The sequence below is a fragment of the Bacillus rossius genome, chromosome 1, assembly GCF_032445375.1.
Source record: "Bacillus rossius redtenbacheri isolate Brsri chromosome 1, Brsri_v3, whole genome shotgun sequence".
NCBI lineage: Eukaryota > Metazoa > Arthropoda > Insecta > Phasmatodea > Bacillidae > Bacillus > Bacillus rossius.
The window spans coordinates 125,303,352-125,330,234 of NC_086330.1; the positions used below are offsets into that span (position 1 = coordinate 125,303,352).

The window sequence follows — 26,883 nt, forward strand, 5'->3', positions numbered from 1 at the left end:
TTTGTCCTTGAAATTTGACTTTCTCCTTGTCGACCATCATGGATCCGACATTTTATGTTCAGTACATGCTACCAGGAGCTACCACCTGCCAGAGTACTCCATCTTGTGTGTGTACTTGTATTATGGAGTACATTTCCATCTGGTTAATTTTATTCTAACCCGCTACAGTGCAGTAATCATTTATTACCGAGGTGCCCCCGCCATCTTGAAATTCGACCGCCATCTTGAAATCATGTAATAATGTAGCTAGAAAAGCGGGAAAAAAATCCAAAATTCATTAAATAAATCACTCATTAACTTACATATTGATTCGATCCGCTCCCGTCCTCGGTTCGATACCCGATCGATGCAATAATGTTTAATTTTATGAAAATATAATAATTTCAATATACCATGTTCATCATTCTTAAAGAGACTTTAAAACCTCTACTAACATCATCCTATCAGACATCAAGACCACCATATTGGAAATTCATAATTGTAATGTTAGAGATTCGTGAAAAAGTTCAAAATTCATTAAATAAATTTGTAATCTATATACTGATTGATTAAATCGACTAAGGTCCTTGGTTCGATCCCTGGCCGATACAAATCAACTTTAATTTTAAAAAAGTACCAGAAAAGTGTAAGGTTCGAGAAATAAAACACCTCAAAGTCTTTTACAAACATAATATTTATTACACAATTTCTATCCTACTACAGAATCACTTGCGAAAGCCAGCAATCTTATAAACATTTAGCCCTGCATAGACGTGCATCGACTACTTCTTAGCTCCAAATGGCTCCAAATGCTTCAAAAGGCTCCAAATGCTCCAACAGCTCCAAAAAAAGGCTCCAAATGCTCCAATAACCACCAAATGCTTAACACAGCTCCAAATGGCTCCAAATGCTCCAAACGGCTCCAAATGCTCCAAATGTCTCCAAATTGCTCCAAATGCTCCAAACGGCTCCAAATGCTCCAAATTGCTCCAAATGTTCCAAACGGCTCCAAATGCTCCAAATGCTCCAAACAGCTCCAAATGCTCCAAACGGCTCCAAATGCTCCAAATGTCTCCAAATGCTCCAAACGGCTCCAAATGTCTCCAAAAGGCTCCAAATTGCTCAAAATGCTCCAAACGGCTCCAAATGCTCCAAATTGCTCTAAATGCTCCAAACGGCTCCAAATGCTCCAAATTGCTCCAAATGTTTCAAACGGCTCCAAATGCTCCAAATGCTCCAAACAGCTCCAAATGCTCCAAACGGCTCCAAATGCTCCAAATGTCTCCAAATGCTCCAAACGGCTCCAAATGCTCCAAATGTCTCCAAAAGGCTCCAAATGCTCCAAACGGCTCCAAATTGCTCCAAATGCTCCAAACGGCTCCAAATGCTCCAAATGGCTCTAAATGCTCCAAACGGCTCCAAATGCTCCAAATGTCTCCAAATGCTACAAACAGCTCCAAATGCTCCAAACGGCTCCAAATGCTCCAAATGTCTCCAAATGCTCCAAACGGCTCCAAATACTCCAAATGCTCCAAATGTCTGCAAAAGGCTCCAAATGCTTCAAAAGGCTCCAATTGCTCCAAACGGCCTCCAAATGCTCCAAATGGCTCCAAATGCTCCAAATGGCTCCAAATGCTCCAAATGGCTCCAACAGCTCCAAAAGGCTCCAAATGCTTCAAAAGGCTCCAATTGTTCCAAGAGCTCCATCTTCAATTGATTCCAACTGATTCCAATTACTTTTCTTATCGAACTTGGCATGGTTACTAATATGTCTTTATTAATATACATTTTGACTGGCTGTGGTAACGTATTTTGCACCTTTAAGTTATAAGTTTTATTTAGAAATCAGATTTCGATAAATGGTAGATACCATTTGGAAAGAAAATATATTAATTTATCTTCAAGTTTATACACATTTAATTTAAGCCATTATTGTATGTAGCCAGCTTCCCTCAGTTCTTTGAGTATGAAGGATATTTCTTTAATGTTCGAATAGTTTCCTGCACAATGCGATCCATGTAGTAGTCGTAGCCTGTCAACCAATATGTTAGGATCTTCCCATGAGGTATAATCAAACTCTTCTGCTGCGTTCATCATCCTTGCATGTTTATAATAAATATTATTATCTCTGGTGTCTATCGTTTTAACACCAACCTCAAGGTCACTTTCGTCATCGTGACAGTGATTATCACAAGCTTGATCAGGATAATTTATTTTATTACGACGTTTCCATCGTTTTGGTCTTAAACCACCATCACAGTCTTCGCTCTTGCATGCTTTTGGTGCTTCAGCACAGTACTCAATCATGTCAGCCTTAGATGCGTCAGCACAGTCTTCGTTCACGCCAGCTTCTGATGTGTCACCACAGTCTTCAATCATGTCAGCACCACAAACTATATCAGGATAATTTATTTTATTACGTCGTTTCCATCGTTTTGGTCTCAGAACGCCATCACAGTCTTCGATCTTGCCTGCTTTAGGTGCTTCAGTACAGTACTCAATCATGTCAGCCTTAGATGTGTCAGCACAGTCTTCGTTCACGCCAGCTTCTGATGTGTCACCACAGTCTTCAATCATGTCAGCACCACAAACTTGATCAGGATAATTTATTTTATTACGTCGTTTCCATCGTTTTGGTCTCAGACCGCCATCACAGTCTTCGATCTGGCCTGCTTTAGGTGCTTCAGTACAGTACTCAATCATGTCAGCCTCAGCTGTGTCACCACAATCTTCAATCATGCACGCTTCAGATGATTCATCATAGTCTTCGACCTTGTAAGCTTCAGATGGTTCTCCATCTTTCTCATTTTCATGGAGACGACTAGATATTGGAGTAAATATATTTTCATTTCTAATGTGGTTACAACTTCCTTCGTTTGTTTTAGATTTTAAATTATTATCTTGATCTAGATCAGTAATTTTAGCATTAGCTTTTTCGCCTTCGTTCCTCTTCCGCGATGTTGTAGCCCAGTCTTCGTTATCTTTATTCATCTTAATTGTACAGGTCTTGTAATGTCTATCCAAGTAATATCTTCTACCAAAGGATTTCTGACACTGACTGCAATGAAATGGTTTTTGACAAGGACCCAAATTACACTCGCTTCTCTCATGTCGTTTAGCATTCTTTCTCAAGGTAAACACCTTGCTACAGTATCTACAGTGATGACGTTTCGATACAGCGTCAGATCCTAAATCGGAATTCATATTAGTTACCGAGACTAATGCCAGATGCAAACTAAGAGTTTTAAATTAGATATATTAATTAAATAGAATTTTTTAATTATTTCATCAGCGAGAATTAATTTATCTCATTCAAAGGTACTTTTTGCAAGTAGTTCTGCTTTCCAACAACAGATGTCGCCACATGTTACTTGCAGGTAAATAATATTTAGTTCTTTTATGCGGGATGCGGGATGCTCACTAACGATCGAAATAGAACGATGGCTTCGCTAGACTCCAAGGAGAAGGAAGTTCGTCCATCCTGTTAGTGCTTCTTAGATTTCTCAGAAATTATTTGACTGAGTAATGATAATTTTTTTTTTAATTTCCGCCTGATAAAAATATTACAAGTAATGATTGAGTAGCAGAAGTTCACTAATTATATGCAACCTTGAATAAAAAATGACATGCTTCATTAAGTAAAAAAATCCTTCATGCAGAGATAATTTCCTCATCAGTAACCAGAAGCACTCGGAGAAAACCATCAGATGTATAGTCAGGAATAATCAGAAGCACCCAGTGAAAACCATCAAAATATTGTCAAGAATAATCAGGAGCACACGGAGAAATCCATCAAAATATTGTCAAGAATAATCAGGAGCACACGGAGAAATCCACCATAATACTGTCAAGAATAAACGGGAGCACACGGAGAAAACCGCCATAATATTGACAAGAATAATCGGAAGCACACGGAGAAAACCGTCACAAGCTAGCAGAATCTGTTTATGTATTTTTTTTTTATTTTTTTAAATTTTTTATTAATTTATTTTTATTTTTTATTATTTTTTCCTGAAATTTTATGATATCAAAGAAAACTTGTGGCGGTTTTCTCCGTGTGCTTCCGATTATTCTTGTCAATATTATGGCGGTTTTCTCCGTGTGCTCCCGTTTATTCTTGACAGTATTATGGTGGATTTCTCCGTGTGCTCCTGATTATTCTTGACAATATTTTGATGGATTTCTCCGTGTGCTCCTGATTATTCTTGACAATATTTTGATGGTTTTCACTGGGTGCTTCTGATTATTCCTGACTATACATCTGATGGTTTTCTCCGAGTGCTTCTGGTTACTGATGAGGAATTTATCTCTGCATGAAGGATTTTTTTACTTAATGAAGCATGTCATTTTTTATTCAAGGTTGCATATAATTAGTGAACTTCTGCTACTCAATCATTACTTGTAATATTTTTATCAGGCGGAAATTAAAAAAAAAAATTATCATTACTCAGTCAAATAATTTCTGAGAAATCTAAGAAGCACTAACAGGATGGACGAACTTCCTTCTCCTTGGAGTCTAGCGAAGCCATCGTTCTATTTCGATCGTTAGTGAGCATCCCGCATCCCGCATAAAAGAACTAAATATTATTTACCTGCAAGTAACATGTGGCGACATCTGTTGTTGAAAAGCAGAACTACTTGCAAAAAGTACCTTTGAATGAGATAAATTAATTCTCGCTGATGAAATAATTAAAAAATTCTATTTAAGTAATATATCTAATTTAAAACTCTTAGTTTGCATCTGGCATTAGTCTCGGTAACTAATATGAATTCCGATTTAGGATCTGACGCTGTATCGAAACGTCATCACTGTAGATACTGTAGCAAGGTGTTTACCTTGAGAAAGAATGCTAAACGACATGAGAGAAGCGAGTGTAATTTGGGTCCTTGTCAAAAACCATTTCATTGCAGTCAGTGTCAGAAATCCTTTGGTAGAAGATATTACTTGGATAGACATTACAAGACCTGTACAATTAAGATGAATAAAGATAACGAAGACTGGGCTACAACATCGCGGAAGAGGAACGAAGGCGAAAAAGCTAATGCTAAAATTACTGATCTAGATCAAGATAATAATTTAAAATCTAAAACAAACGAAGGAAGTTGTAACCACATTAGAAATGAAAATATATTTACTCCAATATCTAGTCGTCTCCATGAAAATGAGAAAGATGGAGAACCATCTGAAGCTTACAAGGTCGAAGACTATGATGAATCATCTGAAGCGTGCATGATTGAAGATTGTGGTGACACAGCTGAGGCTGACATGATTGAGTACTGTACTGAAGCACCTAAAGCAGGCAAGATCGAAGACTGTGATGGCGGTCTGAGACCAAAACGATGGAAACGACGTAATAAAATAAATTATCCTGATCAAGTTTGTGGTGCTGACATGATTGAAGACTGTGGTGACACATCAGAAGCTGGCGTGAACGAAGACTGTGCTGACACATCTAAGGCTGACATGATTGAGTACTGTACTGAAGCACCTAAAGCAGGCAAGATCGAAGACTGTGATAACGTTCTGAGACCAAAACGATGGAAACGACGTAATAAAATAAATTATCCTGATCAAGTTTGTGGTGCTGACATGATTGAAGACTGTGGTGACACATCAGAAGCTGGCGTGAACGAAGACTGTGCTGACGCATCTAAGGCTGACATGATTGAGTACTGTGCTGAAGCACCAAAAGCATGCAAGAGCGAAGACTGTGATGGTGGTTTGAGACCAAAACGATGGAAACGTCGTAATAAAATAAATTATCCTGATCAAGCTTGTGATAATCACTGTCACGATGACGAAAGTGACCTTGAGTTTGGTGTTAAAACGATAGACACCAGAGATAATAATATTTATTATAAACATGCAAGGATGATGAACGCAGCAGAAGAGTTTGATTATACCTCATGGGAAGATCCTAACATATTGGTTGACAGGCTACGACTACTACATGGATCGCTTTGTGCAGGAAACTATTCGAACATTAAAGAAATATCCTTCATACTCAAAGAACTGAGGGAAGCTGGCTACATACAATAATGGCTTAAATTAAATGTGTATAAACTTGAAGATAAATTAATATATTTTCTTTCCAAATGGTATCTACCATTTATCGAAATCTGATTTCTAAATAAAACTTATAACTTAAAGGTGCAAAATACGTTACCACTGCCAGTCAAAATGTATACTAATAAAGACATGTTAGTAACCATGCCAAGTTCGATAAGAAAAGTAATTGGAATCAGTTGGAATCAATTGAAGATGGAGCTCTTGGAACAATTGGAGCCTTTTGAAGCATTTGAAGCCTTTTGGAGCTGTTGGAGCCATTTGGAGCATTTGGAGGCCGTTTGGAGCAATTGGAGCCTTTTGAAGCATTTGGAGCCTTTTGGAGACATTTGGAGCATTTGGAGTATTTGGAGCCGTTTGGAGCATTTGGAGACATTTGGAGCATTTGGAGCCGTTTGGAGCATTTGGAGCTGTTTGGAGCATTTGGAGACATTTGGAGCATTTGGAGCCGTTTGGAGCATTTAGAGCAATTTGGAGCATTTTGAGCCGTTTGGAGCATTTGGAGCAATTTGGAGCCGTTTGGAGCATTTGGAGCCTTTTTGGAGACATTTGGAGCCGTTTGGAGCATTTGGAGACATTTGGAGCATTTGGAGCCGTTTGGAGCATTTGGAGCATTTGGAGCCGTTTGGAGCATTTGGAGCCATTTGAAGCTGTCAAGCATTTGGAGGCTGTCAAGCATTTGGAGGCCGTTTGGAGCATTTGGAGCCATTTGGAGCTGTGTTAAGCATTTGGTGGTTATTGGAGCATTTGGAGCCTTTTTTTGGAGCTGTTGGAGCATTTGGAGCCTTTTGAAGCATTTGGAGCCATTTGGAGCTAAGAAGTAGTCGATGCACGTCCATGCAGGGCTAAATGTTTATAAGATTGCTGGCTTTCGCAAGTGATTCTGTAGTAGGATAGAAATTGTGTAATAAATATTATGTTTGTAAAAGACTTTGAGGTGTTTCATTTCTCGAACCTTACACTTTTCTGGTACTTTTTTAAAATTAAAGTTGATTTGTATCGGCCAGGGATCGAACCAAGGACCTTAGTCGATTTAATCAATCAGTATATAGATTACAAATTTATTTAATGAATTTTGAACTTTTTCACGAATCTCTAACATTACAATTATGAATTTCCAATATGGTGGTCTTGATGTCTGATAGGATGATGTTAGTAGAGGTTTTAAAGTCTCTTTAAGAATGATGAACATGGTATATTGAAATTATTATTTTTTCATAAAATTAAACATTATTGCATCGATCGGGTATCGAACCGAGGACGGGAGCGGATCGAATCAATATGTAAGTTAATGAGTGATTTATTTAATGAATTTTGGATTTTTTTCCCGCTTTTCTAGCTACATTATTACATGATTTCAAGATGGCGGTCGAATTTCAAGATGGCGGGGGCACCTCGGTAATAAATGATTACTGCACTGTAGCGGGTTAGAATAAAATTAACCAGATGGAAATGTACTCCATAATACAAGTACACACACAAGATGGAGTACTCTGGCAGGTGGTAGCTCCTGGTAGCATGTACTGAACATAAAATGTCGGATCCATGATGGTCGACAAGGAGAAAGTCAAATTTCAAGGACAAAGTCAAATTTCAATGTCACGGTCAAATTTCAAGGTCAAGGTCAAATTTTAAGGTCAAGGTCAAATTTCAAGGTCAAGGTCAAAGTTCAAGGTCAAATTTCAAGGTCAAGGTCAAAGTTCATGGTCAAGGTCAAAGTTCAATGTCAACAGTTGAGGACAAAGGTATGGTGAACATAAAATTATACTACATGGTATCGGCACACTCTAGCAGATGAAAACAAGATGACGGTCTCCAGCGGATGAATACAAGATGGCGGACATGATGTCATACCAGTTGATGATATATACCTTGGTACTGGAGGTGGTAGATCAGTCTAGGTAGCTTTCATGGAGGAAGGATCAACCGTTTACTCTCGCCGGGAATCGAACCAAGGACGTACATCGATATAATCAAACAGAATTCAAATACGTTAATTTTTTGATGAATTTTGGAGTTTTTTTCATTAAAATCGGATAATAAATAAAGATTTTCAAGATGGCGTCCAAATTTCAAGATGGCGGACATGACGTCATACTAGGTGAAGATATGTATACTTTGACATAAGTGGTGGGGGTCAGTCTGCCTGCGTCCACTGAGAGGGAAGGATCGGTAGCCATTTTTAATTTTTTTTGCACTCGTCGGGTTCGAACCGAGGACTCCGAACTCCGTGTCTAAAAAGTATGTTTTTTATAAATATTTTATTAAATTTATATTATTTAAATTTTTTTATAAATTTTAAAAAAAATTTCATTAAAATCGGATAATAAATAAAAAAGTTAAAGATGGCGGGCGTAACAAAATTTGCAACGGTGACATCATCATCCAATATGGCTGCCATGACATCCTTATTTTCAAGGTCGGCGGCTTATAAGCGGCTAGCTCTTAGGAGTTTTAAGCCGCTTTTAGGAGTTTTCGTTTTTTCTAGGGCAAAGCGACTTTTGAGGATTTTCGAAATCCTAATTTTTGAACTGTGGAATTATTTGAGATTTTTTGGCGGAAATTTTTTTCAAAAAAATTGAAATTTTGGCGATTTTTGAGGAATTTTGGGCAATTTTTGCCCAATTTTGGTCATTTTTGGCGATTTTTGAGGATCAAATTAAAGGTCAAGGTCAAAGGTCAAGGTCAAGGTCATCCAAGATGGCCGCTGTGACGTCACAATCCAAGATGGCGGTCGACAATCATCAATCCACAGCCAGAAGCCAGTCCCAGAAAATACTATCCTATACTACTTGTCAGGGATTTAATAAAATTCCTTGTCAAAAATCAGGTTCAAATCCGGGGTTCAGTATTTTTTTTTAATTATTTTTCGCTTCCATTAAATAGTTTAAAATTTCGGTCTACTAATCAAATGGTTCAATAGTCGAAGTAGCTGCGGGTGCAGTAACTACGTGTGATTCGCGTCCACAAAAGTAGTTGAAAACGCAATTTGCGTGTATTTTTCACGTTCGTCACTATTTTAAAGAATTTTACGTTAAATGTTAGTGTCCGAGTTTCGTATTATAAGTGTATTTGCTACATGAGAACACGTGAACTTGCTCGTTACCGATGTTAGGTGTTACACATACTGGCAAGTACTGGAAGACTCTCGTGTGTTTTTTTTATTTGTATTAAACGGAAGTGACGGAATGATGGAAATTGCATTTCATACTTATCGACCATCATCACGCGTGTTCTAGCACAATTTCCGCAATGTTTTAATATGGCGTCTCTAAGGTCAAAAGTGACTTCAACCATGCCACAACGTGACATTTCCTGACATTTCCTAACTCCATGGCTGTATGTGAGTGATCTTACACTAGTGGTGGCTATAAACTGTTTCAAGTCTTCTGCTCCCGGGCTCGGCCGAACAGAGATGGTGTAAACAAAACCATGTGCGTTTATTTGCAAATTCTGACACTCGTTTTTGGCTGCAACGATGTGCCTTTCTTTATTGTTCTATTGGCAAATAAGCCGTTCCGTTTGGAATTGAAACGTGCTTCCAAAAATAGTTTAAATACAAACTCAAGTTGGATTCAAAATTGAGAAATTAAATGCATCATAAAAATGGGTCGTGCGCATTACAAAATTTGACAGCTATTATTTCGAACCTATTGATTCATAACCACGCATAGTAGGGTTGTGCGCATGGTAGGGGAATTAATATGTTTTATATATGTTCAAGACGCAGGGCGCAACAGCCAACGAGAGATGAGCAGGAGTGTGCTTTAGTGGAAGTTGATAATTTTCTTGTATTAATATATCACGGTGGTAAGAGTTTTGCCGCTGTAAATTACACTGTTCATACCTCTGCTTTAAAAATAAATAATTGCAATTATCTAAATAAGTGACAAGCGATAATAGTAAATAAAAAATATGTATTAAAACTTACTTGAGGTCAATATAACTAAATAAGTTTAAATGTGTTTATTGTATGTTGAAAACCTATGTTCACAGAATGCTTGTTAGCTTTCGCGGAATAAAATCAGTTTCCATATTGATAAAATATATATTTAATAGCATGGTAACAGATGTCAGTTTCATCGCGAAATTTTACTCGTTAAGATTAATGCATGAAAATTCAATCATGAACCAAGTTCACCCAAGTGATATGCACAGCCATGCGCTTAGCCTGCCATGCACTCGCTAGTGTATTTTTTTTGTCAGAATTCGTCTGAAGTATATGCTTAGCCTATACGTACTTGTCCCCGGAAATGACATCACAAGAGACTTTCTAACTGGAAGTGAACTATGCAAGTAAAGGAATATTTGTGCTTTGCACGTACATTCAAGGTAAAGAAATATCAGCATTTTGAAAAGCAATTTATAGATTATAATTAATTGAAAACTTAAGTAATTAATGGTTGTTAGAATAATTTCCAAATGATATGTTTAAATAATTAGCATATATAATGAAAAAAAATAACAATGTATGCATGTTTTAACGAAGTATCGGCAAGTATGTGCATGTATACGATCGTAACTTATGAATTAAAAGGTAAAAACTTAAGAAAATAGCCATAAATATAGTGTACAAATTTAATATTTCATCTTAAATTTTTGCTAAGATAAAATTTATTTATTAAAAATATTAATGTTAACAACCTGTTAAGCTTACTATAGGGCTACTTTCTATTAACCGCTTAAAATTTAAATAAAAACTGGAGTGAAAACAAAACATAGGTTATCTACTCTAGTCCACACCTGGCTTGTGAAGTGGGTTATGATATTATTTTTTGTAAAATTTATTATTTTACATTTACTGTGTGTTATTTTTTTAACAAATATTAGTATATTTAAAAATCAGATAAAACCATAGTTTTTACTATGAATATTCAATATATCAGTAACGCGGTAAAAAAAAATCCTTCGAGGGACTATTATTTTTTAAAGTTTGCCATGCCACCGGTCTTATGGTCGTTCACCGTCCCCAAAATTTGAAGCTGTGTTCGACACCGACGAGAAAGTGAAGTATGCGGTGTGCTCTAGGTCCGTTCTACGATCACACGGAAGCGTATATGGAGCTCACGGAACGGAGTGTCTACAGTAGCACGCATGCGGACATGGGCCCGTACGGATTAGCTCGGCGATTCTCAGCTCTTCCGTTTACGTGACTCCGTGCGACCAATAGAAGCCGAGTGTTTGGCCGTGGAAGAAGCCATGTTTGTTTACGTACTTAAGTACTTTGCAAGTACACGGATTAATAGTGTTCTATTATTACTTTGTAGTTTATTTTTATTATATATGTAAACCCTGATCATGTTATGAACTCGTAGCAATCTTTTTTTAAATAAAAATAATATTTGAAAACCATTATCATTGCTTGCGATTCATTGCTTTTACATGCATTGTGAAAACATCAAACGCCATAGCGAAATGTTCCGTAGTATCCGTCTCAGTTTTCCGTGTCATTATAAACAGGCCCGCCTACTGTTGTAATGTCCCAAATTGTGTTCCACGAACACTGATCGCTGTTTAGTGCACGTGACCCTCTGACGTCATGAGATCTGTGGGCGATGGTCCGAATCTCCCTGGTTTGAATACACTGGTCAACTTGAACGTTGTGTCCCAATGTGTGTCTTTTGGTAGCATAGAATAAGAGCATTCCTGATAATTGCGTATCGGGTTCCCGTTTCAAAATGTTGAACAGAAAATAACGGACGGTGTGGTAGGTAGCCAAGAAGACGGAAAAAATATTTATCAGTGGTGTCCGTATGCTACCGGCGGTTTTCAAAGGTCGAACGCACCAATTCATTTATTAGCATTAACATTTTTCCTTACAGGATAAATAAATACTATTTAACGCCCTCAGCTTTCACAAGTTAAATGAATATTCAAAACTTGGTTGCGTACTCATTTACAATGCATGAAAACAATAAACAAAAACAGTTGAAAAACATTATTTTTTTTTTTTTTTGCGCTGTATATCTACTGCGCTCTGGTGACTACTTCAGGATTCAGTAGATTCGGACATCGGACATCACAATTGTAGACAGGGTAGTTTTCCGTGTTACAATGTTACGTCATTCACATCAGGCCCACGGGTTCGGACTGTTATATAACGGACACGGACACGGCCTGAGCAGGGTGTCCACAAGGAAAAAAAATTTCTTACCAACTTAGGCAAGAGAAAAGTACTAGATTTGAAAAAAAAAAAAGTACTAAATTATAATTTGTTAGGAAGTTATTATGACAATGCAATGCTCGAACTTAAATATCACACCACACACACACATACATTTTATAGTTTTTAAAAATAATTACGCTTAATAATAAAACATATTGGAGTTACTATAATATTATTATATTAAAGAAAAATGTACTATATCTGAGCGTAAATGTACTAGACCACTATAAAAGTAACAAAAGTACTAGATCCAGTAGGAAAGTACTAACTGTGGACACCCTGGGCCTGAGTGAGCGCGTGTTGCCGCAGTACGAGCTGCGGGTGGCGGCCTCGGACGGCGCGTCGGAGAACCACGCGCTGGTGGCGGTGCGCGTGCTGGACGTGAACGACAACCCGCCCTTGTTCGAGCGGCCCTCGTACCGCACGCAGATCACCGAGGAGGACGACCGCAACCTGCCCAAGAGGGTGCTGCAGGTGAGGCGCGCTTGTTGTTCCGCCACTTCCAGTCGCGCAAGTGGCTGGTGGACTGAGACCTTTCCTCAGTGCCGGGTTGGTGGAGTCTATTCCGATAGCTCTCTTGCGTTTCTTTGGGCTAATAAGCAAAACTCGTTAATCAACTTTTTTTTTATCATTTTTCACTTCCTTTTTTTACATCCTCTTCAAGTCTCATACCCGAAAATATTTTTTTTCATAGAGCACAATTTCCACTTTTGATAACCTCAAACCCAAAGATTCAAAAAGTTAATTAGCAAACCTCGTAACTCCAAACCTAACTAAAAAAAATTAGTTTGAATCATTAATTTAAAAGACCCATGTCATTATTATTTTACATTAGGAGTCATAAGTGTATGTTTATATCGTCTTCGTATTATTGTTATCATAAATAAAAATTAATCCTAAGAGTTACAAGGTAGTATGTATAGTGTTGAAACTAGCAGTAAGTTTATAGTTTTGAGTTGTTCTCTTTCTCTTCTGTTTAATATGTATTTAGGGAGCAATGGGTTTTGCTAAACAAAATAACGATATGTTGTTGGGTCACAAATTTTCTCACCGGAAGTATACTGTAATTTATTTTTTAACATTAAAAAGTCACGCACTCTTGATATAAATTTACAGGAAACCCCCTCAAAAAATAGTAATGAAAAGAAAATGTGACAAAAATGGCATGTTAGACTGCTCTTTAACATCCCGTCAACATATTAGCTGTTATCTATACTAATATTATAAAGCTGAAGAGTTCGTTTGTTTGAACGCGCTAATCTCAGGAACCACTGATCCGATTTGAAAAATTCTTTCAGTGTTGGATAGTACATTTATTTAGGAAGGCTATAAGCTATATTATATTATTAATAACATTAGGGGTCCTTACTAAAAGTCCAATTTAGAATCAAATGCGTTGGAAGGGGTTAGATACAACATGCAGTACACGTACGAAGTGTGTGTTAATGCCGCAGGCGCTATTGCCTTTTAACATTGTTGCCACGCACTAGATGCCTTATCATTCTTAATTTTCCCATACAAGTAAAAAAACACCCGTGTGATATTAACAACGAAGCAATCAGTACCCTCATAAGAGTTCAATTAGTATTTAAATACTTTTTATCACTTTAAATCGCAAACCTAAACTATTGTATTTTTTTCCTCTCTCTGTGTTTAATTTGTTTTTTTATTGCCCTTTTTTTCAAGTATATATATTTTACAGATTTGAAACTTCACAGTAATGTTCCTTATGTTACGCAGGATGACATTTTCCGAAAATTAGATCCCATGGGTGGTTAAAACCAGGCAACAGTGGGTACTTTGTCTGCATGAGAACAGGATTTTGCATTGTTCATGCCTTCTACGTCTCCATGGCAACGGGCATCGCGCGGCAGTGGCGTACCCACAAGGAGGGGCATGTATAATGAGCGACGCAAGAGTGATCTGCCTGTAGACTGCCGTAGCGAAGTACGGGTACATCAGTTGTACGTTGCGTGCATGAGTCGGGAAACCATCGGTGCTATTCATTTTCTCTCCGGTACATTATACAGCATTGTAATAAATTTTCACTGATTTTTTTTAATTTACCACTACTGTAAATGGGAGATGTGGCTTAATTTTTTTCCATTAGTATAGCCGTGCGAAGCCGGGTCGAGCAGCTAGTAGGCAATAAAGGATGATGAGGCGAGAATGAAGCGTTGACGGAATGAATGGACAAGAGAATCGGGACCGCCCCGAGAATCCCCGCAGAACCAGGGCAACTTCCATCACATTTCACACTTGCTGAAAAATTCAGATTGCATAACGCGAACGGGGGTCGAACCCTTATCGCCTTGGTAATCTGAGCACTCAGCCTCTGCGAATACGAGCTCTGATTGAGCGATGCGCAAGTAGAAGTTGTTTCATTGACTAATGGCTTAAAACACACGGCTTCACTCGCGCAATTTCAGGGTATCTTGCCAAAAAAGAAAGGTATGTGATTTTTTCAAAATATTTTATTAGATAAATAGAAACAATAAATTTTTCATGAGAGCATAAAAGATTTATTTCATAATAATACCGTTTAAAAAGGTTTTTTTTAAAAAGATACGGATAGGCCTTGTTAATTTTAGTATAGATAAAGTATCTGGTTTTAAAAATTTGTTTAAGAGTGTTTGAGTATATTTTACCTTGATGAAATCACACTTGCCTCCTTTTCATTTCATGAAATAACAAATTTTAAAAATTGTTAAACACCAACTATTTTTATGCCATCATTTACACTAACACTTTCATTTACTATTTGTTAAACCATGCTTAGAATAATTAAATAGTTTCAATTTACTAAAAATACCTCCCATTATTTAAGGATGTTTGTTATAGTCACGTCTTTATTAGAAATAATGAGTACAGATATCAAATGTATTATCTAACGTGTTAGTTGATTCTTAATTTGCTTAGTATTACTTGAATGAAATATCCAACCTTTTTATCACTCACCTCTTTATTCCACAAGGATGCCCAAGTAAAAATTTAAATTTAAGAAAAAATGGCAATATCCGTTAACCAAACAAAAAAAAATCATGTTTTTTTTTACCGCAGATGTGAATTCCAAAATAATTATAATAAACTTATATTTATATTAAGTTAAAATTAATCCAGTCAATAGGGCCTGCTGATTAAATGGATTTCATGATTTATTTTAAATAACATTAAACCCTGATTCAACTTAAAAGGTGATATTTCGAAGAACGTTGAACAAGAGAAGGTATGTTTATTAATAATTTCCAATATCTTAAATTACGTTTGATTTGATTAGAAAATATTAATTGTTCTATGTTAAAACCATGTTTACAAAATTTCACATTTAAAATGTATAATTGCAGCAAATTGTAATAAAATAAATGGTAAATCTTGCATGTTTATAAATCATACCACATAAATTACATCCTGCTTGATTAGCTTCAAAGATAAGACTTTTATAATAAAAAATTGACCGAATTTCGCCCCTTTTTCGGTCGAATATATAAAAAAAATGTTAAAAATTAAACATGATATTCAATTATAATTTTGTTCGTTAATCTTTATCAGTTTCTTACCTTCATATAAATTTTCTTGGATACATAATTTATTACTATAAAAAATAATGTGAGTAGTATATGAATGGGCATCCGACGGCAGGATTCAGGTTGCGGTGCTGTGTGTCCTTTCCGCCATCTTGGATTTTGACGTCACGGCGGCCATCTTGGACGATCGTAACGGGACACCGCGTAACGTGACACTTTTTCGTGCGTGCAGCCGGCGTAACGGGACACAGTGTAACGGGACATAACGTAACGGGACAAGTATATCACGGCGGCCATTTTGGATCCGCCATTTTTATGACGTCATTGTGTTCTCGAAAATTCCGGCGATGTGTTTTCCGCCATTTTGAATCATGACGTCACCGTTGCAATTTTCGTTACGGCCGCCATCTTTAACTTTTTTATTTATTATCCGATTTAAAAAAAAATTTAAAATTTATAAAAAAATTAAATTAATAAAATTTTAATAAATTATTAATAAAAAAATTACATAAACGATACGGAGCTCGGAGTCCTCGGTTCGAACCCGACAGAGGCAAAAAAAATTAAAAAATGACGACCGATCCTTCCCCCGCGGTGGACGCAGGCAGAATGACCCCCACGACATATGTCAATGCACATATACCATCAGGTAGTATGACATCATGTCCGCCATCTTGAAATTTGGACGCCATCTTGAAAATCTTTATTTATTATCCGATTTTAATGAAAAAAATTCCAAAATTCATCAAAAAATTAACTTATTTGAATTCTGTTTGATTATATCGATGTACGTCCTTGGTTCGATTCCCGGCGAGAGAAAAACGGTCGATCCTTCCTCCATGAAAGCTACCTAGACTGATCTACCACCACCAGTACCAAGGTATATATCATCAACTGGTATGACATCATGTCCGCCATCTTGTCTTCATCCGCTGGAGACCACCATCTTGTTTTCGTCTGCTAGAGTGTGCCGATACCATGTAGTATAATTATCTGGTCACCATACTTTTGTCCTCAACTGTTGACATTGAACATTGACCTTAACCTTGAAATTTGACCTTGACCTTGAAATTTGACCTTGACCTTGAACTTTGACCTTGACCTTGAAATTTGACTTTGACCTTGAAATTTGACTTTGTCCTTGAAATTTGACTTTGTCCTAGTCGACCATCATGGATCCGACATTTTATGTTCAGTACATGCTACCAGGAGCGACCACCTGCTGGAGTACACCATCTTGTGCGTGTACTCGTATTATAGAGTACATTTCCATCTGGTTAATTTTATTCTAACCTGCTACAGTGCAGTAATCATTTATTACCGAGGTGCCCCCGCCATCTTGAAATTCGACCACCATCTTGAAATCATGTAATAATGTAGCTAGAAAAGCGGGAAAAAATCCAAAATTCATTAAATAAATCACTCATTAACTTACATATTGATTCGATCCGCTCCAGTCCTTGGTTCGATCCCTGAATGATGCAAAACATTTAATTTTATATAAAAAATAATAATTTCAATAAACCATGTTCAAAATTCTTAAAGAGACTTTAAATCCTCTACTACCATTATCCTATCAGACATCAAGACCACCATATTGGAAATTCGTAATTGTAATGCTAGAGATTCGGGAAAAAGTTCAAAATTCATTAAATAAATTTGTAATCTATATACTGATTGATTAGATCGACTAAGGTCCTTGGTTCGATCCCTGGCCGATACAAATCAACTTTAATTTTAAAAAAGTACCAGTAAAGTGTAAGGTTCGAGAAATAAAACACCTCAAAGTCTTTTACAAACAAAATATTTATTACACAATTTCTATCCTACTACAGAATCAATTGCGAAAGCCAGCAATCTTATAAACATTTAGCCCTGCATAGACATGCAACGACTACTTCTTAGCTCCAACAGCTCCAAATGCTCCAAATGGCTCCAAATGCTCCAAACGGTCTTCAAATGGTTCCAACAGCTCCAACAACCTCCAAATGCTTGACAGCTCCAAATGGCTCCAAATGCTTCAAAAGGCTCCAAATGCTCCAAACGGCTCCAAATGCTCCAAATGTCTCCAAATGGCTCCAAATGCGCCAAACGCTCCAAATGTCTCCAAAAGGCTCCAAATGTCTCCAAATGGCTCCAACAGCCTCCAAATGCTTAACACAGCTCCAAATGGCTCCAAATGCTCCAAATGGCTCCAACAGCTCCAAAAGGCTCCAAATGCTTCAAAAGGCTCCAATTGTTCCAAGAGCTCCATCTTCAATCGGTTCCAACTGATTCCAATTACTTTTCTTATCGAACTTGGCATGATTACTAACATGTCTTTATAAGTATACATTTTGACTGGCAGTGGTAACATATTTTGCACCTTTAATTTATAAGTTTTATTTAGAAATCAGATTTCGATAAATGGTAGATACCATTTGGAAAGAATATATATTAATTTATCTTCAAGTTTATACACATACATTTAATTTAAGCCATTATTGTATGTAGCCAGCTTCCCTCAGTTCTTTGAGTATGAAGGATATTTCTTTAATGTTCGAATAGTTTCCTGCACAAAGCGATCCATGTAGTAGTCGTAAGTAGTATACAAATGTATTTCCTAGATCTGGCTTCTGGCTGAGGTGCTGAGGTGCCGGTCCACCATCTTGGATTTGTGATGTCACGGCGGCAAAAATTCCTCAAAATTCCTCAAAAATGCCTCAAAATGACTCAAAATTTCCCGTTTTAAGAAAAAATTTCCCGTTTTCGAGGGAAAAATTCCCGTTTCGAGGGAAAATTTCCCATTTTATTCCTCAAAAATCCCAACGGCTAGAAATGTCCTGATAGAGGCTTAAGCATCCTTAACTCAAGCCTCAGTTAAGCCTCTATCAGGATGTGACCTTGACCTTTGACCTTGACCCCGACGGCCATCTTGGATCCGCCATTTTGGATGACGTCATTGTGTTCTCGAAAATTCCGGCATTGAGTTATCCGCCATATTGGACGTTGACGTCACCGTTGCAATTTTCGTTACGGCCGCCATCTTTAACTTTTTTATTTATTATCCGATTTTAATGAAATTTTTTTAAAAATTATAAAAAAAATTAAATAATAAAATTTCAATAAAAAATATTTAAAAAACAAACATTTACGACACGGAGTTCGGAGACCTTGGTTCGAACCCGGTGAGGCCAAAAAAAAATAAAAATGGCGACCGATCCTTCCCTCGTGGTGGGTGCTGGCAGACTGACTCCCACCACTTTTTTTCAAAGCATATATATATCGTCACCTAGTATGACGTCATGTCCGCCATCTTGTCTTCGATGCTGGAAGCCATCATCATCATTGTATCGTCGACGAGAGTGCGCTGACACCATGTTAGTTTAGTTCGTATCCGCTAGAGTGCAGTAATCATTTATTATTACTGTGACACCCGCCATCTTGAAATATGGCCGCCATCTTGAAAATCCGTAATTATTTAGCTAGAAATTCGGGAAAAGTTCCAAAATTCATTAAATAAATCACTCATTAACTTACATATTGATTAGATCCGCTCCAGTCCTTGGTTCGATCCCTAAATGATGCAAAACATTTAATTTTATATAAAAAATAATAATTTCAATAAACCATGTTCAAAATTCTTAAAGAGACTTTAAATCCTCTACTACCATCATCCTATCAGACACCAATACCACCATATTGGAAATTCGTAATTGTAATGCTAGAGATTCGGGAAAAAGTTCAAAATTCATTAAATAAATTTGTAATCTATATACTGATTGATTAGATCGATTAAGGTCCTTGGTTCGATCCCTGGCCGATACAAAACAACTTTAATTTTAAAAAAGTACCAGAAAAGTGTAAGGTTCGAGAAATAAAACACCTCAAAGTCTTTTACAAACATAATATTTATTACACAATTTCTATCCTACTACAGAATCACTTGCGAAAGCCAGCAAACTTATAAACATTTAGCTTTGCATAGACGTGCAACGACTACTTCTTAGCTCCAAATGGCTCCAAATGCTCCAAACGGCCTCCAAATGGCTCCAAAAGCTCCAACAGCCTCCAAATGCTTAACACAGTTCCAAATGGCTCCAAATGCTCCAAACGGCCTCCAAATGCTTGACAGCACCAAATGTTTCCAGCAGCTCCAAATGCTCCAAATGCTTGACAGCTCCAAATGCTTCAAAAGGCTCCAAATGCTCCAAATGCTCCAAACGGCCTCCAAATGGCTCCAACAGCTCCAACAGCCTCCAAATGCTTGACAGCTCCAAATGTTTCCATCAGCTCCAAATGCTCCAAATGGTTCCAACAGCCTCCAAATGCTTAACACAGTTCCAAATGGCTCCAAATGCTCCAAACGGCCTCCAAATGCTTGACAGCACCAAATGTTTCCAGCAGCTCCAAATGCTCCAAATGCTTGACAGCTCCAAATGCTTCAAAAGGCTCCAAATGCTCCAAATGCTCCAAACGGCCTCCAAATGGCTCCAACAGCTCCAACAGCCTCCAAATGCTTAACACAGCTCTAAATGGCTCCAAATGCTCCAAACGGCCTCCAAATACTTGACAGCTCCAAATGTCTCCAGCAGCTCCAAATGCTCCAAATGCTTGTCAGCTCCAAATGCTCCAAAAGCCTCCAAATGCTTAACACAGCTCCAAATGGCTCCAAATGCTTGACAGCTCCAAATGTTTCCAGCAGCTCCAAATGCTCCAAATGGCTCCAACAGCCTCCAAATGCTTAACACAGCTCTAAATGGCTCCAAATGCTCCAAACGGCCTCCAAATGCTTGACAGCTCCAAATGTCTCCAGCAGCTCCAATTGCTCCAACAGCTCCAAAAAAGGCTCCAAAATGCTCCAACAGCCTCCAAATGCTTAACACAGCTCCAAATGGCTCCAAATGCTTGACAGCTCCAAATGTCTCCAGCAGCTCCAAATGCTCCAACAGCTCCAAAAAAAAGGCTCCAAAATGCTCCAACAGCCTCCAAATGCTTAACACAGCTCCAAATGGCTCCAAATGCTTGGCAGCTCCAAATGCTCCAAATGGCTCCAACAGCTCCAAAAGACTCCAAATGCTTCAAAAGGCTCCAATTGCTCCAAGAGCTCCATCTTCAATTGGTTTCAACTGATTCCAATACTTTTATCGAACTTGGCATGATTACTAACATGTCTTTATCAGTATACATTTTGACTGGCAGTGGTAACGTTTTTTACACCTTTAAGTTATAAGTTTTATTTAGAAATCAGATTTCGATAAATGATAGCTTCCATCTGGAAAGAAAATATATTAATTTATCTTCAAGTTTATACACATACATTTAATTTAATCCATTATTGTATGTAGCCAGCTTCCCTCAGTTCTTTGAGTATGAAGGATATTTCTTTAATATTCGAATAGTTTCCTGCACAAAGCGATCCATGTAGTAGTCGTAGCCTGTTAACCAATATGTTAGGATCTTCCCATGAGGTATAATCAATCTCATCTGCTGCCTTCTTCATCCTTGCATGTTTATAATAAATATTATCTCTGGTGTCTATCGTTTTAACACCAACCACAAGGTCACTTTCGTCATCTTGCCAGTGATTATCACAAGCTTGATCAGGATAATTTATTTTATTACGTCGTTTCCATCGTTTTGGTCTCAAACCACCATCACAGTCTTCGCTCTTGCATGCTTTTGGTGCTTCAGTACAGTACTCAATCATGTCAGCCTCAGATGTGTCACCACAGTCTTCGATCACGCCAGCTTCTGATGTGTCACCACAGTCTTCAATCATGTCAGCACCACAAACTTGATCAGGATAATTTATTTTATTACGTCGTTTCCATCGTTTTGGTCTCAGACTGCCATCACAGTCTTCGATCTTGCCTGCTTTAGGTGTTTCAGTACAGTACTCAATCATGTCAGCCTCAGATGTGTCACCACAATCTTCAATCATGCCAGCCTCAGATGATTCATCAAAGTCTTCGACCTTGTAAGCTTCAGGTGGTTCTCCATCTTTCACATTTTCATGGAGACGACTAGATATTGGAGTAAATATATTTTCATTTCTAAAAAATAAAATAAACATACATACATAAATATATTCTGCTAGCTTGTGAACTTCTCATTGTTGAACAAAGATAGATTTCTAGTACAAGCCAGAATTTTATGTATGTATGTTTATTTTATTTTTTTTTAATTTTTTATTAATTTATTTTTATTTTTTATTATTTTTTTCCTAAAATTTTATGATATCAAAGAAAACTTGCGGTGGTTTTCTCCGTGTGCTCCTGATTATTCTTGTCAATATTATGGTGGATTTCTCCGTGTGCTCCCGTTTATTCTTGACAATATTATGGTAGTTTTCTCCGTGTGCTCCTGATTATTCTTGACAATATTTTGATGGTTTTCTCTGGGTGCTTCTGATTATTCCTGACTAGACATCTGATGGTTTTCTCCGAGTGCTTCTGGTTACTGATGAGGAATTGATCTCTGCATGAAGAATTTTTTACTTAATGCGTCATGTCATTTTTTATTCAAGGTTGCATTTAATTATTGAAATTCTGCCAATAAATCAGCACTTGTAATATTTTTATCAGGTGGAAATTTAAAAAAAAATATCATTACTCAGTCAAATAATCTCTGAGAAATCTAAGAAGCACTAACAGGATGGACGAACTTCCTTCTCCTTGGAGTCTAGCGAAGCCATCCTTCTTTTGCGATCGTTAGTGAGCATCCCGCATCCCGCATAAAAGAACTAAATATTATTTACCTGCAAGTAACATGTGGCGACATCTGTTGTTGAAAAGCAGAACTACTTGCAACAAGTACCTTTAAATGAGATAAATTAATTCTCGCTGATGAAATAATTAAAAAATTCTATTTAAGTAATATATCTAATTTAAAACTCTTAGTTTGCATCTGGCATTCGTCTCAATAACTAATATGAATCCTGAAACGGGAGTTGTTGCTGTATCGAAACGTCATCACTGTAGATACTGTAGCAAGGTGTTTACCTTGAGAAAGAATGCTAAACGACATGAGAGAAGCGAGTGTAATTTGGGTCCTTGTCAAAAACCATTTCATTGCAGTCAGTGTCAGAAATCCTTTGGTAGAAGATATTACTTGGATAGACATTACAAGACCTGTACAATTAAGATGAATAAAGATAACGAAGACTGGGCTACAACATCGCGGAAGAGGAACGAAGGCGAAAAAGCTAATGCTAAAATTACTGATCTAGATCAAGATAATAATTTAAAATTTAAAACAAACGAAGGAAGTTGTAACCACATTAGAAATGAAAATATATTTACTCCAATATCTAGTCGTCTCCATGAAAATGTGAAAGATGGAGAACCACCTGAAGCTTACAAGGTCGAAGACTTTGATGAATCATCTGAGGCTGGCATGATTGAAGATTGTGGTGACACATCTGAGGCTGACATGATTGAGTACTGTACTGAAACACCTAAAGCAGGCAAGATCGAAGACTGTGATGGCAGTCTGAGACCAAAACGATGGAAACGACGTAATAAAATAAATTATCCTGATCAAGTTTGTGGTGCTGACATGATTGAAGACTGTGGTGACACATCAGAAGCTGGCGTGATCGAAGACTGTGGTGACACATCTGAGGCTGACATGATTGAGTACTGTACTGAAGCACCAAAAGCATGCAAGAGCGAAGACTGTGATGGTGGTTTGAGACCAAAACGATGGAAACGACGTAATAAAATAAATTATCCTGATCAAGCTTGTGATAATCACTGGCAAGATGACGAAAGTGACCTTGTGGTTGGTGTTAAAAAGATAGACACCAGAGATAATATTTATTATAAACATGCAAGGATGAAGAAGGCAGCAGATGAGATTGATTATACCTCATGGGAAGATCCTAACATATTGGTTAACAGGCTACGACTACTACATGGATCGCTTTGTGCAGGAAACTATTCGAACATTAAAGAAATATCCTTTATACTCAAAGAACTGAGGGAAGCTGGCTACATACAATAATGGATTAAATTAAATGTATGTGTATAAACTTGAAGATAAATTAATATATTTTCTTTCCAGATGGAAGCTATCATTTATCGAAATCTGATTTCTAAATAAAACTTATAACTTAAAGGTGTAAAAAACGTTACCACTGCCAGTCAAAATGTATACTGATAAAGACATGTTAGTAATCATGCCAAGTTCGATAAAAGTATTGGAATCAGTTGAAACCAATTGAAGATGGAGCTCTTGGAGCAATTGGAGCCTTTTGAAGCATTTGGAGTCTTTTGGAGCTGTTGGAGCCATTTGGAGCATTTGGAGCCTTTTGAAGCATTTGGAGCTGCCAAGCATTTGGAGCCATTTGGAGCTGTGTTAAGCATTTGGAGGCTGTTGGAGCATTTTGGAGCCTTTTTTTTGGCGCTGTTGGAGCATTTGGAGCTGCTGGAGACATTTGGAGCTGTCAAGCATTTGGAGCCATTTGGAGCTGTGTTAAGCATTTGGAGGCTGTTGGAGCATTTTGGAGCCTTTTTTGGAGCTGTTGGAGCAATTGGAGCTGCTGGAGACATTTGGAGCTGTCAAGCATTTGGAGGCCGTTTGGAGCATTTGGAGCCATTTAGAGCTGTGTTAAGCATTTGGAGGCTGTTGGAGCCATTTGGAGCATTTGGAGCTGCTGGAAACATTTGGAGCTGTCAAGCATTTGGAGCCATTTGGAGCTGTGTTAAGCATTTGGAGGCTTTTGGAGCATTTGGAGCTGACAAGCATTTGGAGCATTTGGAACTGCTGGAGACATTTGGAGCTGTCAAGCATTTGGAGGCCGTTTGGAGCATTTGGAGCCATTTAGAGCTGTGTTAAGCATTTGGAGGCTGTTGGAGCCATTTGGAGCATTTGGAGCTGCTGGAAACATTTGGAGCTGTCAAGCATTTGGAGGCTGTTGGATCTGTTGGAGCCATTTGGAGGCCGTTTGGAGCATTTGGAGCATTTGGAGCCTTTTGAAGCATTTGGAGCTGTCAAGCATTTGGAGCATTTGGAGCTGCTGGAAACATTTGGTGCTGTCAAGCATTTGGAGGCCGTTTGGAGCATTTGGAGCCATTTGGAACTGTGTTAAGCATTTGGAGGCTGTTGGAACCATTTGGAGCATTTGGAGCTGCTGGAAACATTTGGAGCTGTCAAGCATTTGGAGGCTGTTGGAGCTGTTGGAGCCATTTGGAGGCCGTTTGGAGCATTTGGAGCATTTGGAGCCTTTTGAAGCATTTGGAGCTGTCAAGCATTTGGAGCATTTGGAGCTGCTGGAAACATTTGGTGCTGTCAAGCATTTGGAGGCCGTTTGGAGCATTTGGAGCCATTTGGAACTGTGTTAAGCATTTGGAGGCTGTTGGAGCTTTTGGAGCCATTTGGAGGCCGTTTGGAGCATTTGGAGCCATTTGGAGCTAAGAAGTAGTCGTTGCACGTCTATGCAAAGCTAAATGTTTATAAGTTTGCTGGCTTTCGCAAGTGATTCTGTAGTAGGATAGAAATTGTGTAATAAATATTATGTTTGTAAAAGACTTTGAGGTGTTTTATTTCTCGAACCTTACACTTTTCTGGTACTTTTTTAAAATTAAAGTTGTTTTGTATCGGCCAGGGATCGAACCAAGGACCTTAATCGATCTAATCAATCAGTATATAGATTACAAATTTATTTAATGAATTTTGAACTTTTTCCCGAATCTCTAGCATTACAATTACGAATTTCCAATATGGTGGTATTGGTGTCTGATAGGATGATGGTAGTAGAGGATTTAAAGTCTCTTTAAGAATTTTGAACATGGTTTATTGAAATTATTATTTTTTATATAAAATTAAATGTTTTGCATCATTTAGGGATCGAACCAAGGACTGGAGCGGATCGAATCAATATGTAAGTTAATGAGTGATTTATTTAATGAATTTTGGAACTATTCCCGAATTTCTAGCTAAATAATTACGGATTTTCAAGATGGCGGCCATATTTCAAGATGGCGGGTGTCACAGTAATAATAAATGATTACTGCACTCTAGCGGATACGAACTAAACTAACATGGTGTCAGCGCACTCTCGTCGACGATACAATGATGATGAAGGCTTCCAGCATCGAAGACAAGATGGCGGACATGACGTCATACTAGGTGACGATATATATATGCTTTGAAAAAAAGTGGTGGGAGTCAGTCTGCCAGCACCCACCACGAGGGAAGGATCGGTCGCCATTTTTATTTTTTTTTGGCCTCACCGGGTTCGAACCAAGGTCTCCGAACTCCGTGTCGTAAATGTTTGTTTTTTAAATATTTTTTATTGAAATTTTATTATTTAATTTTTTTTATAATTTTTAAAAAAAATTTCATTAAAATCGGATAATAAATAAAAAAGTTAAAGATGGCGGCCGTAACGAAAATTGCAACGGTGACGTCATCGTCCAATATGGCGGATAACTCAATGCCGGAATTTTCGAGAACACAATGACGTCATCCAAAATGGCGGATCCAAGATGGCCGTCGGGGTCAAGGTCAAAGGTCAAGGTCACATCCTGATAGAGGCTTAACTGAGGCTTGAGTTAAGGATGCTTAAGCCTCTATCAGGACATTTCTAGCCGTTGGGATTTTTGAGGAATAAAACGGGAAATTTTCCCTCGAAACGGGAATTTTTCCCTCGAAAACGGGAAATTTTTTTCTTAAAACGGGAAATTTTGAGTCATTTTGAGGCATTTTTGAGGAATTTTGAGGAATTATTGCCGCCGTGACGTCACAAATCCAAGATGGTGGACCGGCACCTCAGCACCTCAGCCAGAAGCCAGATCTAGGAAATACATTTGTATACTACTGTCGTAGCCTGTCAACCAATATGTTAGGATCTTCCCATGAGGTATAATCAATCTCTTCTGCTGCGTTCATCATCCTTGCATGTTTATAATAAATATTATTATCTCTGGTGTCTTTCGTTTTAACACCATCCTCAAGGTCACTTTCGTCATCGTGCCAGTGATTATCACAAGCTTGATCAGGATAATTTATTTTATTACGACGTTTCCATCGTTTTGGTCTCAAACCTCCATCACAGTCTTCGCTCTTGCATGCTTTTTGTGCTTCAGCACAGTACTCAATCATGTCAACCTTAGATGTGTCAGCACAGTCTTCGTTCATGCCAGCTTCTGATGTGTCACCAC

The 26,883-nt window shown here is 37.8% G+C and overlaps 1 protein-coding gene across 1 annotated transcript in view; it reads left to right on the forward strand.

Annotated features, from left to right (window-relative positions):
- Positions 1–26,883, forward strand: part of LOC134534814 (neural-cadherin-like) — a 200,582-nt gene that overhangs the window by 59,315 nt on the left and 114,384 nt on the right. Inside the window, exon 4 of the mRNA XM_063373458.1 lies at positions 12,522–12,686. Coding sequence (XP_063229528.1) covers positions 12,522–12,686 — 165 coding nt within the window. The remainder of the gene's footprint in view (positions 1–12,521; positions 12,687–26,883) is intronic.